Source organism: Quercus robur, chromosome 4 (genome assembly GCF_932294415.1).
Source record: "Quercus robur chromosome 4, dhQueRobu3.1, whole genome shotgun sequence".
Lineage (NCBI taxonomy): Eukaryota > Viridiplantae > Streptophyta > Magnoliopsida > Fagales > Fagaceae > Quercus > Quercus robur.
The window spans coordinates 35,771,052-35,787,363 of NC_065537.1; the positions used below are offsets into that span (position 1 = coordinate 35,771,052).

At 35.2% G+C, this 16,312-nt stretch overlaps 1 protein-coding gene across 1 annotated transcript; it reads right to left on the minus strand.

Moving 5' to 3' along the window:
• Nucleotides 1–10,138: 10,138 nt before the first annotated feature.
• On the minus strand, nucleotides 10,139–15,441 carry LOC126721219 (uncharacterized protein At5g41620-like). The gene is made up of 3 exons (XM_050424269.1): nucleotides 14,801–15,441; nucleotides 13,773–13,898; nucleotides 10,139–11,902 (listed from the first exon to the last, which is right to left on the minus strand). The coding sequence occupies exons 1-3, from the start codon at nucleotides 15,170–15,172 to the stop codon at nucleotides 10,355–10,357; spliced, it is 2,046 nt and encodes a 681-aa protein (XP_050280226.1). The 5' UTR covers nucleotides 15,173–15,441; the 3' UTR covers nucleotides 10,139–10,354.
• Nucleotides 15,442–16,312: the final 871 nt, after the last annotated feature.

Consider the following 16,312-nt stretch of genomic DNA (forward strand, 5'->3'; position numbering starts at 1 on the left):
CCTACCACGACCCTTTTCGACTTGAAATGAAGCTAGGATGATGTTTTTCAATTTTTTAAATTTCTTTTGCTATTTTTTTCTAATTCTCTAGCTCGGGTAGGGTAGGAATAGATCGGATCGAAAAAAGTTTTCTCTCATTTTCAGCCAGTCCCGACCCGTTTCGGCTTTAGATGAAGCCAGGATGATGTTTCGTAATTTTTTGGATTTTTTTTTTGGAATTCTCTTTCTCGGATCTGGTAGGAACGGATCGAAACCAAATTTTTTTCTCTCTATTTTTCGGCCTGTTTCGGCTTGAAATGAAGCCAGGTTGAATCTCATCCCGGTTAGGAAAGAAATATTGCTGGAAAGATGTGTTTTAATTTCTTGAATTTTTTTGCTTTTTTTTTTTGGAATTTTCTAGACTGGGTCGAGAAGGAACGAAATTCGGAACGAAATTTTTTTTCTCTCTTTCTCGGCCTATCTCAGCCCGATTTGGATAGAAATAATGCCCGAATGATGTCTTTTAATTTGTTTGCTATTCTTTTTGGAATTCTCTATCCTGGGTCGAGTAGAAACCGAATTTGGAACGAAATTTTTTTTTTCTCTTTCTTGGCCTATCTCATCCGGGTTTGTATAGAAATATTGCTGGAACGATGTTTTTTAATTTTTTGAATTATTTTGCTATTTTTTTTCGAATTTTCTTGCCCGAGTCGGGTAGGAACGGAATTCGGAACGAATTTTTTTTTTTCTCTTTCTCGGCTTATCTCAACCCGGTTTTGATACAAATAATGCGAGAATGATGTTTTTTAATTTTTTTACTATATTTTTTGGAATTTTCTAGACCGGGTCGATTAGGAACGGAATTTGGAATAATTTTTTTTTTCTCTTTCTCGACCTATTTCAGCCCTGTTTGGATAGAAATATTGCCTAATGATTTTTTTATTTTTTTAAATTTCTTTTCCTATTTTTTTTGAAATTCTCTATCCCGGGTCGGGTAGGAATGGAATTCGGAATGAAAATTTTTTTTTCTCTTTCTCGACCTATCTTAGCCCAGTTTGGATAGAAATAATGCCTGAATGATGTTTTTTAATTTTTTTTGCTATTTTTTTTGGAAATCTCTCTCCTGGGTTCGGTAGGTACAGAATTCGGAACGAAAATTTTTAACTCTCTTTCACGGGCTATTTCAGCCCGATTTGGATAGAAATTTTGCCGGAATGATTTTTTTATTTTTTTGAAATATTTTTTGTAATTTTCTGGCCCGGGTCTGGATGGAACAGAATTTGGAACGAATTTTTTTTTTTTTTTTCTTTTTCTCTTTCTTGGCCTATCTCAACCTAGTTTGGATAGAAATAATGTTGGAATGATGTTTTTTAATTTTTTGAATTTTTTTGCTATTTTTTTGGAATTTTCTAGCCCGGGTCGGGTAGGAACGGAATTCGGAACGAAATTTTTTTTCCCTCTTTCTCAGCCTATCTTTGCCCGGTTTGAATAGAAATATTGTCGGAATGATTTTTTTTAATTTTTTGATTTTTTTTGCTATTTTTTTGGAATTTTCTAGCCTGGGTTGGTTAGGAACGAAATTCGGAATGAAATTTTTTTCTCTCTTTCTCGACCTATTTCTGCCTAGTTTGGATAGAAATAACCCCTGTATGATGTTTTTTTAATTTTTTTGCTATTTTTTTTGTAATTCTCTATCCCGGGTCGGGTAGGACTGGAATTCGGAACAGATTTTTTTTTTCTCTTTCTCATCCTATCTCAACACGGTTTGGATAGAAATAATTCTGGAATAATGTTTTTTAATTTTTTTAATTTTTTTGCTTTTTTTTTTTTAATTTTCTAGCCCGGTTGGGTAGGAACGGAATTCGGAACGAATTTTTTTTTTTTTTCTCTTTCTCGGCCTATCTCAACTTGGTTTGGTTAGAAATAATGCCAGAATGATTTTTTTTTTAATTTCTTGAAAATTTTTGCTATTTTTTCTGGAATTTTCTAGCCCGGGTCGGGTAGGAACGGAATTCGGAACGAAATTTTTTTTTCCTCTTTCTCAGCCTATCTTAGCTCGGTTTGGATAGAAATATTACAGGAATGATTTTTTTTAATTTTTTTGGATTTTTTTGCTATTGTTTTTGGAATTTTCTAGCCCGGGTTTTGTTAGAATTCGGGATGAAATTTTTTTTCTCTCTTTCTCGGCCTATCTCTACTTGGTTTGGATAGAAATTTTGACAGAATGATTTTTTAATTTTTTGATATTTTTTTTTGGAATTTTCTAGCCCGGGTCAGGAAGGAACGGAATTCGGAACGAAATTATTTTTCTCAATTTCTTGGCCTATCTCAACCCGGTTTCGATAGAAATAATTCCGAAAGGATGTTTTTTAATTTTTTGAATTTTTTTGCTTCTTTTTTTTTGAATTTTCTAGCTTGGTCGAGTAGGATCGTAATTTGGAATGAAAATTTTTTTCTCTCTTTCTCGGCCAATTTCAACCTGGTTTGGTTAGAAATAATGCCAAAATGATGTTATTTAATTTTTTGAATTTTATTGGAATTTTCTAGCCCAGGTTGGGTTGGAACGGAATTCGGAACGAAATTTTTTTTCCCTTTTTCCCGGCCTATCTCAGCCCGGTTTGAATAGAAATATTGTCGGAATGATGTTTTTTAATTTTTTGAGTTTTTTTTGCATTTTTCTAGCCTGGGTCAGGTAGGAACAGAGTTCAGGACGAAATTTTTTTTCTCTCTTTCTCAACCTATCTCAACCCGGTTTGGATAGAAATAATGCCGGAATGATTTTTTTTTTTGAATTTTATTGCTTTTTTTTTTTGGAATTTTCTTGCTTCGGTCGTGTAGGAATGAAATTCGAAACGAAGATTTTTCTCTCTTCCTTGATCTATCTCAACCCGGTTTGGATAGATATAAGGCTAGAATGATGTTTTTTAATTTTTTTAATTCTTTTTGGAATTTTCTAGCCCGGGTCGGGAGAGAACAAAATTCGGAACGAAAATTTTATCTCTCTTTCTCAAGCTATCTCAGCCCGGTTTGGATAGAAATATTGCCGGAATGATGTTTTTTAACTTTTCAATATTTTTTTTTGGAATTTTCTAGCTCAGGTTAGGAAGGAACGGAATTCAGAATGAAATTTTTTTTCTCTCTTTCCCGGCCTATCTCAACCCGGTTTGGATAGAAATAATGCCGGAATGATGTATTTTAATTTTTTGTTTTTTTTTTTTTGGAATTTTTTAGCCCGGGTCGGGTAGGAACGGAATTCGGAACGAAATTTTTTTTTTTTTCGCTCTTTCTCGGCCTATCTCAGTCCGGTTTGGATAGAAATATTTCCAGAATGATGTTTTTAAATTTTTGAATTTTTTTGCTATTTTTTTGGAATTTTCTAGTCCAGGTTGAGTAGGAACAGAATTCGGGACGAAATTTTTTTTCTCTATTTCTCAGCCTATCTCAACCCAATTTGGAAAGAAATAATGTCGGAATGATGTTTTTTTTTAATTTTTTGAATTTTATTGCTTTTTTTTTTTTGGAACTTTCTTGCTTGGGTTGGGTAGGAACAGAATTCAGAATGAAGATTTTTTTTTCTCTTTCTCGACCTTTCTCAATCCGGTTTGGATAGAAATAATGCTAGAGTGATGTTTTTTAATTTTCTGAATTTTTTTGCTATTTTTTTTTTTGGAATTTTCTAGCCCTGGTCGGGTGGGAACGGAATTCGGAACGATTTTTTTTTTTTTTTCTCTTTCTCGAAATATCTCAACCCGGTTTGGATAGAAATAATGCCCGAATGGTGTTTTTTAATTTTTTTTGGAATTTTCCATCTCGGGTCTAGAAGGAATGGAATTCGGAATGAAAATTTTTATCTCTCTTTCTCAGACTATCTTAAGCCCAGTTTGGATAGAAATATTGCTGGAATGATGTTTTTTAATTTTTGGTATTTTTTTCCTTTTTTTTGGAATTTTCTTGCTCGGGTTAGGAACGAACGGAATCCGGAACGAAATTTTTTTTGTCTCTTTCTTGATATATCTCAACCCGGTTTGGACAGAAATAATGCTGGAATGATGTTTTTTAATTTTTTGAATTTATTTTGCTTTTTTTTTTTTTAGGAATTTTCTAGTCCGGGTCGGGTAGGAATGGAATTCTGAACGAAATTTTTTTTTTTCTCTTTCTAGACTTATCTTAGCCCGGTTTAGATAGAAATAATGCCAGAATGATGTTTTTTATTTTTTTGCTATTTTTTTTGGAATTTTCTAGCTCTAGTTGGGTAGGAATGGAATTCGGAGCGAAAATTGTTTTTCCTCTTTCTCGACCTATCTGAGCTCGGTTTGGATAGAAATATTGTCGGAATGATGTTTTTTAATTTTTTGAATTTTTATGCTATTTTTTTTTTTTTGGAATTTTCTAGCCTGGGTCGTGTTGGAACAAAATTTGGGACGAATTTTTTTTTTTCCTATTTCTCGGCCTATCTCAGTCCGGTTTGGGTAGAAATATTGTCTGAATGATGTTTTTTTGAATTTTTTTGCTATTTTTTTTTTGGGAATTTTCTAGCCCGGGTCGGTTTGGAACGGAATTCAGGACGAATTTTTTTTTCTCTTTCTTGGCCTATCTCAACCCGGTTTGGATAGAAATATTGCCAGAATGATGTTTTTTTTTTTTTTTTTTAATTTTTTAATTTTTTTGCTATTTTTTTGAGAATTTTCTAGCCCGGGTCAGGTAGGAATGGAATTCGGGAAGAAATTTTTTTTCTCTTTTTCTCGGCCTATCTCAACCCGGTTAGGATAGAAAATAATGCCTGAATGAAATTTTTTAATTTTTTGAATTTTTTTGCTATTGTTTTTGGACTTTTGTAGCCTGGGTCGGGTAGGAACGGAATTCAGGACGAAAATTTTTATCTCTCTTTGTCGGCCTATCTCAACCTAGTTTGGATAGAAATAATGCCGGAATGATGTTTTTTAATTTTTTGAATTTTATTCATAGTTTTTTGGGAATTTTCTAGTTCGGGTCGGGTAGGAACGGAATTCGGGATGAAATTTTTTCTCTCTTTCACAGCCTATCTCAACCTAGTTTGGATAGAAATAATGCCAGAATGATGTTTTTTAATTTTTTGAATTTTTTTCATATTTTTTTGGGAATTTCCACCCGGGTCGGGTAGGAATGGAATTCGGAACGTAAGTTTTGTTTTTTTGTTTTTTCTCTTTCTTGCCCTATCTCAGCCCGGTTTGAATAGAAATAATGCCCGAATGATGTTTTGACTTTTTTTTATGTTTTTTAATTTTTTTTGCTATTTTTTTCGGAATTCTCTATCCCGGGTCGGGTAGGTACGGAATTCGGAACGAAAATTTTTATCCCTCTTTCTCGGGCTATCTCAGCCCAGTTTGGATAGAAATATTGCTGGAATGATTTTTTTTTTTTTTTTTAAATTTTTTCACATTTTTCATATTTTTTTTGGAATTTTCTAGCCCGGGTCGGGAAGGAACAAAATTCGGAACGAATTTTTTTTTTTTTCCTCTTTCTTGGCCTATTTCAACCCGGTTTGGATAGAAATATTGTCGTAATGATGTTTTTTTAATTTTTTGAATTTTTTTACTATTTTTTTTTGCTATTTTTTTTTTGGAAGTTTCTAGCCCTGGTCGAGTAGGAACAGAATTCGGAACGAAAATTTTTTCCCCTCTTTCTCGGCCTATCTCAGCCCGGTTTGGATAAAAATTTTGCCGTAATGATGTTTCTAATTTTTTGAATTTTTTTGCTATTCTTTTGGAATTTTCTAGCCCAGGTCAGGTAGGAACAGAATTCGGGACGAAAATTTGTTTCTTTCTTTCTCGGCCTATCTCAACCCGGTTTGGATAGAAATAATGCCGGAATGATGTTTTTTAATTTTTTGAATTTTATTGCTTTTTTTTTTTTTTTGGAATTTTCTAGCTTGGGTTGGTTAGGAATGGAATTCGGAACGAAGATTTTTTTTCTCTCTTTCTCGACCTGTCTCAACCAGGTTTGGATAGAAATAATGCCAAAATGATGTTTTTGAATTTTTTGAATTGTTTTTTGTAATTTTCTTGCCCGGGTCGAGTAGGAACGGAATTCGGAACGAAAATTTCTTTCTCTCTTTCTCGGCCTATCTCAGCCCAGTTTGGATAGAAATAATGCCCGAATGATGTTTTTTAATTTTTTTGCTTTTTTTTTGGAATTCTCTTTCCCGGGTCTGGTAGGAATGGAATTTGGAACAAAATTTTTTTTATCTCTTTCAAGGGCTATCTCAGCTCGGTTTGGATAGAAATATTGCTGGAATGCTGTTTTTTTTAATTTTTTGATATTTTTTTGGAATTTTCTAGCTCGAGTCGGAAAGGAATGGAATTCGGAACGAAATTTTTTTTTTCTCTCTTTCTCGACCTATCTCAACCCGGTTTGGATAGAAATAATGACGTAATGATGTTTTTTAATTTTTTGATTTTTTTTTGGAATTTTCTAGCCGGGGTTAGGTAGGAACGGAATTCGGAACGATTTTTTTTTTTTTTTTTGGCCTATCTCAGCTTAGTTTGGATAAAAATATTTCCAGAATGATGTTTTTTAATTTTTTGATTTTTTTTACTATTTTTTTTGGATTTTTCTAGCCCGGATCAGGTAGGAACAAAATTTTTTTTTCCTCTTTCTTGGCCTATCTCAACCCGGTTTGATAGAAATATTGCCAGAATGTTGTTTTTTAATTTTTTGAATTTTCTAGCCTAGGTCAGGTTGGAACGGAATTCGGGACGAAATTTTTTTTTTCTCTTTCTCGGCCTATCTCAACTCGATTTGGATAGAAATAATGCTAGAATGATGTTTTTTAATTTTTTGAATTTTTTTGCTATTTTTTTGGGAATTTTCTAGCTCGGGTCGGGTAGGAACGAAATTCAAGACTAAAATTTTTGCCAAGAGTTGATAGAAAAGCCCAAGGCCCATTGGAACTAGTGTCTTATTTGTTCCCTTTTGGTCCCACTCCAAGCTGCATACTAAAACCCAGTTGGAATGGCCCAAGAGGCTAGCCCAATTTGATAATCAGTTATAAGGAGAGAAACATACAAAATTTTTAAGAGAATGAAATGGTTTGTATGTGAGTGTTGGACACTCTCTAATTCTCCCTTGAACATATTCATAGAAATTGATTGAGAGACCACACTTCTCTGGCATAGGTGGAATTGGAGTGAAGATTAAAAGTGTTCTCAAGTACTTCTAATCTTTTGTTTTGAATTTCACCACATCAAGGTACACTCTCTTATTCTTATATTCTGACATTTACATAGTATATGTTATCAATTGCGAATGAAGTAGATCCATTAATTTTCCGCTGCGTATGTTTTGTATGCGTTGCAAACATGTATTTTTCCAACAATTAGTAAAACTCCTCCCATCTAGTATGAAAAATGTTCTGATGTGGCATCTAGTATGAAAATTGTTCTCTCTTTGCTATTCGATGTCATCCTCTTTGACTTTGGCACTTAAAGCACGCTTAGCCACAAGTGACTCACCCTCCACTAGATACTCCACATCATCGTCACAAGCATCCTTAGGTGATGGCATCAGGTCATCATCACCCTCCCTTTTGATTTCCACCTCTCCATTAACATGTGTGATCATGATCCTCTTATTTAGGCATTGTGAAGCTTTATGACCTACTCCCAAACAATGAAAACACTTAATATCACAATTACAAGTTTGGGATTCGTTTTTACCTCTATTGACACTGGGAACTTTGTCTCTCCTTTTTGGTGGTTTGGTTTTGGACTTAAAAACAACCCCTTCGTCTTTACTCCCATTCAACCTCCATGAAGCAAAAGAGCCCAAATTTTGAAATGACCAAGTTCCTTTCCTTTTAAGTTGTCGTTCCACCTTTATTGCCATATGCACCATGTCCTCCAACTCTACCACGTTGGCAATGTCCTAATTCAGCCAATTCAAAAACCTAGCCATGGTAGCTTCTCCATTCTCTTCTACATTAGCCTGAATCATAACAATCTCCATCTCCTTATGATAGTCATCCACGTTCCCATAGCCTTGAGTAAGACTCTATAATTTCTGATACAAATCCCTATAGTAGTGACTAAGGACAAACCGCCTCTTCATGGTGGCCTTCATTTCCTCCCATGTCTCAATAACCCTCTCATGGTTTCTCCTTCTGTTCATCACAAGTTAATCCCCCCATATAATAGCATATTCAGTAAACTCAATGATAGTGAGTTTTACCTTTTTCTCCTTGGAGTAGTTGTGACACTCAAAGATCAACTCCACCTTCATCTCCCATTGGTATGCTTTAGGATTATTTTTCCCTTGGAATGATGGTATCTTCATTTTGATGTTTCCTAGGTTCTGTCAATCCCATTTTGCCATCTCGGATCTCTTTGGAAACCTCTACCATGCCTTTCTCCCCTTGGCACAAACCTGCTCTCATTGTTCAATGAAACTTGATCCTCTTCATCTTTCAACTCATCCTTGTGGTCATCATCAGAATTATCCACGCGTGCACGCCTTGCTTGCCTTCTAGCATTAGGGACTCTTTGGGGACGCTCCTCATGCAAAGTAGCAATAATAGCGTCTTGCCTATCCATCCGATTCCGAATCTCATTAAACACCATGTTCATGCATTCAAATTGTTGTTGCATAGCTTGCAACATGAAGGACGACTCCTCCCCTCCTTTTCTATTTGATGCTTTGCCTCTGGAAGACATACTTTTTGAAACTATAGAGAAATGTTAGAAATAATTCCTCACAACACTCCCTCACGTGTTTGCACTCAAATTATGTCACTCACACTCATGTTTCATTCTTAAATTGGCTTTTTCTTGATATTAGACTCACACTCTTTTGCCTTTTTCCACTCGTAGCTTCCCTTTTTCAATTCTTCATTTAATTAATAAACTTGATCAAGAAATTCAACTTGTAGTATTTGAACCAATATCGACAGTAAGAAAATATTACAAAAACAATGAATCAAAGGAAGAGGACAAAAGAAAACAATATTTTGGTTTGAGAGAACTAAAACTACAAACAATTTTTTTTTCCTGAATTTGGTGCATAATTTTGACTTGGTGCACGTCACAAAATAAGAATAAAGAATAAAGAATACAAAAGGAACAAGATAGGATGATGCAGGAAACAAAAGATAACAAGATAGTAAAACTAATTTTAGAACCTGTGCTTCGATACCAAATGATGCGAACCTCAATCGATACGCTTTGAGACCCAACAAATAATATTAGAATACTTGCCAAAGAAAGCTAAAATTCAGATTTTGATAGAAACCCCAACCCAACGTCTATAAATGAAATGTAAACCAAATATATAAGTAACAGACCTCGACCCAATGATTATAATTGAATTATGAACCGAAGGTATAAAATTTGAATGCCACAAGGAAGAATTCCTGATAAGTTCACAGTTCTTGGAGAACCAAGAGAAGAAGCAAAACCTCATTTTTTTTTTTTTTTTATTCAATAATCCTCCATTATAATGAGTGCATGCTATTTATAAGATATGACTAAAAATAGGAAAATATAAAAAACATAATAAATAATAAAAGCCTAAATTAAAGTTGATTTGGTTTGAAGATAGCAGCTCCAAAATAGGAAAATAGCTAAAAAATGTTCTAAATAATAAAAGTCTAAAATTAAGGTGGATTTGGTCTGAAATTAGCAACTCCAGAATCGGAAAAATATCTATTAATTGGTATGATGTTAGAAAGTCAATCAGCCATTAATCCACACCATAAATTACGCCCAATTAAGCCAGATCAGCCCTTAATAGCTTGGATTAAATTTATTACACCTTCATCTTCCTTTGGGCCAAGCTTGGAATATTCTGTGTTAGAATTAGCCCAAATCTCTTGAATCAGCTCATTAAGTGCTTCTTTGATCTTCTTGGATCATGCTTTAGTAATAGGCCTAATTGAAACATGCAATGGATCCTTTAATGCTTGTTGATTCTTATCAACATACACGTATTGTTGCAACAAAGATGGGTTGATCACACACTTGAGAAACAATAACAAACAAAAACTACCAGACCCTAGTCTCAAAATTTTGAAATTGATTATGAGTTCTCAACAAACTATTCAGGATCAATTACACGTATTCTTTACCATTGAAATCATATTTTCTATTACTTGACGTTGTTAGAATTTATAGATGTTACAAACAGCAAAGACAAGTGAAGTCCACTCTAAGAAGTAGTTATCTTGAATGTTCCCAGTTGATCTAACCATGTGAATTACAGAATAATTCAATTTTCTTGTACAAAATTTACTCTATTATAACAAGATAAAGAAACAAAAAAAATTATGCCACCTTTTTTTCAGAGACATTTCGTTACCAATACTCAGAAGCTTCTTTCTACAGGAAAATCTATGGTTCCCTTGAATTTAAAAGGAAATTTTGGAAGCTTTTGACCGAGAAAGCTGTGCCTCTAACCTTGCTTCAAGTAGTTTTGCCAACAATGTATTTTCCTTCAAGCCCCGAGGCCATCTTAAAGTAGATTCTGAATTTTCAACATCTGGGGTTGTTAATTTTGACATCCACTGTTGCACTGGATTAGCATTACCTGTTAACATGGATCGAATGCAAGAATCTTCCTTGCAATTACTCTGGGGATATATCTTGTCATCCTCCAATGGCAAAGAATGACTTCTAATCAAGTTATCAGGCATATGTCCTGTGTTCAATCCACAGGCCCCAACCCGTTTGCCATGTCTTTCATGTAGACCTTCGGTAGCTTCACACATTCCAAATTTCTCAGGATAGTTTATTACATCTTGCTTTTCTCCACCCATTTCACCCTGTTGCCTCCCAGGAAACTCGTTGTTTCCATTACATGGCATGGCCTTTGCCATATGTTCGTTCAACTGCCCTTGCAAACTGGATGGGTTACAGACTTCTTCAATTTCCCATAATCCAAAATTTTTTCTTATGGAATTTGATTTCACTATTTTATTCTGATGGCTTTCTGCAGCATTATCACTGTTTTGTTTACAGCTACCTTTGCTTTGTTTTCCATCAGTTTCCTTGTTTGGTTTAAAGCAATGTGAATCACCATCAGTTGAGGAATCTCCTTCATCAGCTGCATTTTGAGTTGCACTAACGGGCTCATTCAAAGGAAAGGACTCCAATGAAGGTTTATGTGAGCAAATTTTCTTTAGCTCCACTAGGGAGAAGTTCCCATTTTTCCTTGATTTAATAGACCTTTTAGCTTGAAGAAAGGTTTCTATGTCAAACCCTATCTTCTCCACAATTGTTTTCTTTTCTGCAAGATCATTTCGAGCTTCTGCTAGCTTCATTTGCATCCGTTCATCAAGCCATGCTTCTGAAATATGGAGAATTAACCTGTCAGGGTTTTCCCTACCAACACTACCCTTCACAGTTTTGTGCTTCAGGGACCGTACTTCTTGTTCATATTCTCTTATTCCTTTTGCAAACTCATCACACAAGTTTTCCAACAGAATTCGTGCTTTTCTCTCTCTTTCAAGCTCTCTCAAAGCATTATAAAAAGAAGAATTCAGTTCAGAAAGTTCTTGAGCTAGTTTCCGGTGCAGGCTTTCTGAATGTTTTCTTAACTTCCTCTCACCTTCTAGCTCATCCCTGATTGATTCAACTGCAGCTTGGATTCGATCTTGCACCTTATTCTTCCTAACAATTTTATCCTCTGTAACTTGCATCATCAAGTCATCCATTTCATGCCATTCCAAATGCTTCTCTTCCAGCAATTCTTTAATTCTAGCTTGAGAAAGATACAGTTCCATTTTCAGTGCTTTCACCAATGATATATTGGACGCATGCTGTTCTTCAAGATTCCAAATCCGATTGATTACCTTGAGTAATTCTGTGGATGTTTTAAGGCTATAACTTGACTCACCCATTCTACCGTTGAAGTCCAAAGACTTTGTGGGAGTGACAACAGGGTTATAAGGTACCACCTGTGAAAGCAAAGGGTCTCCCAATTCAGCACACCAACATAAAATAGAGTGAAATAGTCGATGGACTATTTTGAGAAGGATATAAAGAGGAGAATATGAGCAGTGAACTTAATGAATCTATTATGATAAGTATAGTAGGATATATGGCATTCTTGCAGCACAGGGGCAGAACCACATTGAAGCTTGGGGGGGCCATGGCCCCCACAAACTTCTCAAATATTAGTTTTTTACCTCCAAATATTAGTTTCAAAAAAATATGGTTGCCCCCCCCCCCCCCTAACTTCCTTAATATTATATTTTTACCCCTAAATTTACTTAAAGTTTTCAAAAGATATGAAGTTGGCCTCCTAAATTCTTCTTATTTCTTGTGTGACACTTCTAAATTGGTTCAATTTTTATATTTACTATTATTTTGCCCCCCAGCCCGCATCCCCCCTGCCCCCCAATTCTCAAAATTCTAGTTCCACCCGTAGTAACTGCAATTCCAAAAGGAAGTTAACAAATCATCAACTAATATGATTACATCTCGTCACCATTACATGATTAATTAACCAACTACTGTATGCCAGTCATGATGCTCATCAGCAAGTATCTGCCTTTATAGAAGTCATAAAAATAGGGTCTTTGGCATAATTTACAAGCATGACAGGCAAGGATTAATACAACTGTTGATGTAATTAGAAGAGAAATCACAAGTAAGCACATTCTGAAATTTAACGTAAAAATTCTAAATCTGATAGGATATTGTATAATTTAAAATGGGGATTTTTTAGAAAGGCCTCCCTTTTGAACAATATTATAATAACGACTGTATGTGAGGAAAAAAAAAAAGGGTTTTTAAAAAAAAAAAAAAAAAAACCACCCTTTAATTTTCATATGAGTGCCAATTTAGTTTTGCATTTTTTATTTGAACAATTAAACCGTTGGACATTTTGTTTGTGTGCCAATTTAGTCCCTCTTCATCGGCATTGTTTTTGTAAAATTAATAACCAAAAATGGCATCCTTTCTTTCATAATCTTTGTTTTTTGTTTTTCTTTCTTTTGTAGTATGTGGTTCATTTGGGAGGATGTTTTACTTTAGTGATTTAGTCAACATCAAGTAAGATTGGTTGGACTCGGCCATTTTCTGGAGATTATATATATATATATATATATATATTTATGCAGCTTTTTTTATTGCCTCTACATCGGGCAAATTTGGTTAATCTGTAAGTGTTATGTTCTTTCGTTTTTAATGTTAAGAGAGTAGGGGAGGAGGGGGGCTGAAATGCATGAAAAATCGATAAAATCACCCATGTAATGTGATTAACTCCATTAACATTTAATTTAATAGAATGTTCTATTTGTCACAAACATAATGTCCAAGCTGTTAGTTGTTCACATTGACAATGCAGGACTAAATTGACACACATAAAATCCAAAGGTGAAATGTTCGATATATCACTAACATATGAGTTATATATATATATATATATAGAGAGAGAGAGAGAGAGAGAAAGACAAGATATGATATACCAACTTCGTAATATACAGTAGATAAGTTGCAACATAATCATTAATCACTCTCATACTTAAAAAGTTTCTGATAAACAGCCATTTTGTGCTCCAAAGGAATACAGGCACAGTTTATGAATCAAATACATTTATTCTATATTGTAATTTAGCAAATTGTTGATCTGAGAATATTACAAAAACTCACAGGCTAGAGAGAGAGAGAGAGAGAGAGCTATAAAGAAAGAAATGAAGAAAAGTCCAATAACAGAGAACCATTTTTGTTTGTGTTGGGGGGGAAGGGGGGGGGGGGGGGGGAGGGGGGGGGGGGGGGGGGGGGGTGGGGGGGGAGGGATGGAAGGGTGAGTGTAATTCTTACCTCGAATGAGCTACTATAACTTGAGGGAGATATGGGCTGTAGAGCACTATCATTCCTGTCAACAGATTGAGGGTGTTGTATAAGTGATGCTGCAACATGCCTCCTCAACCTACTTTTCCTTTCTGGCTGCAATAAAACATATGGCAAAAATTACTAATTGGATTGAAAATATACTTTTAACAAAGAGGAAGAGAAAACATGGAAAAAAATATGTTGGAATATTCATGTGTGATTCGTATGGTTGTTTAAGTAGTAAATTCCTAAAGCATATAATAATTGTAAGAGTTAGTAATTAAGATAACATTGTTGGGCTCAAACTCATTAGCTTAAGATTTTAGGTTAAGTGGTGTCCTAAGATGTTATATGAAGCTCTCACAACCTGAAAAATGCCAACAAGTGGTATTAGCCGATGGTTCAACGGGACAAGTGGTCACTGCGAATATTGTTGGTGGCTCCCATGGTTGAGTAAAAGCATGCTCACTCCACCATGGTTGAGTAAAGGCATGCTTCCACAACCTCCCCCCCAACCCCCCCGGCAACCAAAAAAAAAAAAAAAGTAGAGGAAATGAGGAATTGTTACAGATTGGATTTATAAACTTAAATTGAGGAATTGTTACAAGTCTGAACTACTAGAAACCATGTATTAAAATCCTCCTATTTCAATGAAACGGATCCATCAAGACGTGCCCAAGAAAAGTCATGCTTGGGAAAATGCTAACAAAAAGTCATGAAACCAAAGTAGAAACCATTCAGTTGAAAACTTGGAACTGAATTCCCCAAATGAACATGTGAAATTATAAAGTATATGGTAATGAACCAAAAATTGAAAATAAAACTTGTGCTAAATTTAAATATGTGATCAATTCACGGAGCCAAGAAGATTATAGCTAAATTTAACACTTCAACAACCAAACTAGTGGAATCCTAGCCTTGCCAAGGCAAAACATCAATAAAACAAGAGAGAGACAAAGACCAACAAGAACACATGAAAAGTTAACTTACAGAGCCCACAAAGGTAAAAGTGGTACCTGGTTAGGTGGGGTACTAGGAGGGTCAACCAAGTGTTTGGAAATCTGAAACCCCTTGTTTTCCCTGCGTTTGTGGCGGCGAATCCTAGCACCATTCCTGCTCATTTTAGCAACGGGGTTGTGGTGGTGGGGCTGAATCTCCCAGAGGTTAGCACAGAGCTTTCTAGCAGAGATTGATGTGGATATGTTGGCGTTGTTGGGAAAGGTGAGGTTGTTATCAAGCTCAAGTCTCCATGTGGGTGGTGGAGTACAAGGCCCTCCTCCTCTTTTCCCCACCAACAACATACCTTGTTTCAACTTTTTCACCATTAATCCTTGCTTTTTTTTCTCTTCTCTCTCACTCCTCCCACCACCTTTTTCTTTCCTTTCCATCTTTACTCTCTTTCTCTTCAAAATTCAAACTTTGTGTGTGCGCTTCACTGTTTCACCCATGTTGCTTGCTCTTTTTTGACTGAAATGGTTTTCTCTCTCTCTGCTCTCTCTGTGTTTCACTCTCCACAGTTCAGTTCAGACACTGTTCTGCCTCACTGCTTCTTTGTCTGTGCGCATCTTTTGGCTCTTTGTCCCTTCTTTATTTCTTCCTCTTCTTGCAATTTATTTTGACCCGTACAACAATGTAGCTCTAGCCACATCAAACATAAATTGGATTGGAATTGGATGCTCTTATCATCCTGGGCCCGCTTATTATTACAGCCGGCCGGGAAACAAAATAACAAAGAAACAAAAAGAAAAAGAATATCAACCCCTCTGGTGAAAAGTCTAAATAACCGTTTTTAATGATTAAATATTGAAAATTATGTTTTTTAAAAAAATTAATGCGTATGAAAAGGGATTTTTTAATAAGACTTTCTCATTTTAGGGTGTTTGAACATTAAGTGTTTGTTTGGTAAAAAAATTTTAGTAACATTGTTTAAGTTTAATAGAAATACTTGTAGGTAAAAAATTGTATAGAAATACGTATTGTGGTGTTTAAACAACACTTTTTATTGTTTAAACACTGTTATCAAACAGGTCCTAAATTTAAAAAAACTTTTTTTAGAGCACTTGCAGCAGTAGAGATAAATAGTTATATAACTATTTTAGCTCCACCAAAACACAAAAAACCACCATCTAGCAGTGGAGCTATAGCTATTTTTTTTTTAACTTCATTGCTATGGTACATATCTATAGATAGATGTGCACTATAACTGAGAGCTAAAAAAAAAAAAAATTTTATTCCAGCCGGGGATTAAAATAATGCAACTTGCTTATTTTTTATTTCTCTTCACACCGTGCCTTTCTCTCTCATTTACTCTCATCTCATTTGAAGCTCATCTATCTCAAGCTCACTCTCTCAACTTCGATCTCTTAAGCTCACTCTATTTATCGCTGCCGGCTCGACTCATCGTCAACGTCATCGCCACGGAAGCTCAACGTCACTGACCCATCAGACGTCCCAAGCTGCCGATCAGCCTTAGACCCACACTGCCATCCGCCTCAGACCCACTCCGCTGTTTGCCTCAGACCCACGAG

Coding starts and splice junctions, on each gene's coding strand:
- LOC126721219 (XM_050424269.1), bottom strand. CDS start 15,172: ATGGAAAGGAAAGAAAAAGGTGGTGGGAGGAGTGAGAGAGAAGAGAAA. Junction 13,899..14,800: donor CTAGTACCCCACCTAACCAG/GTACCACTTTTA, acceptor GTTTTATTGCAG/CCAGAAAGGAAAAGTAGGTT. Junction 11,903..13,772: donor GTTATAGTAGCTCATTCGAG/GTAAGAATTACA, acceptor TTGCTTTCACAG/GTGGTACCTTATAACCCTGT.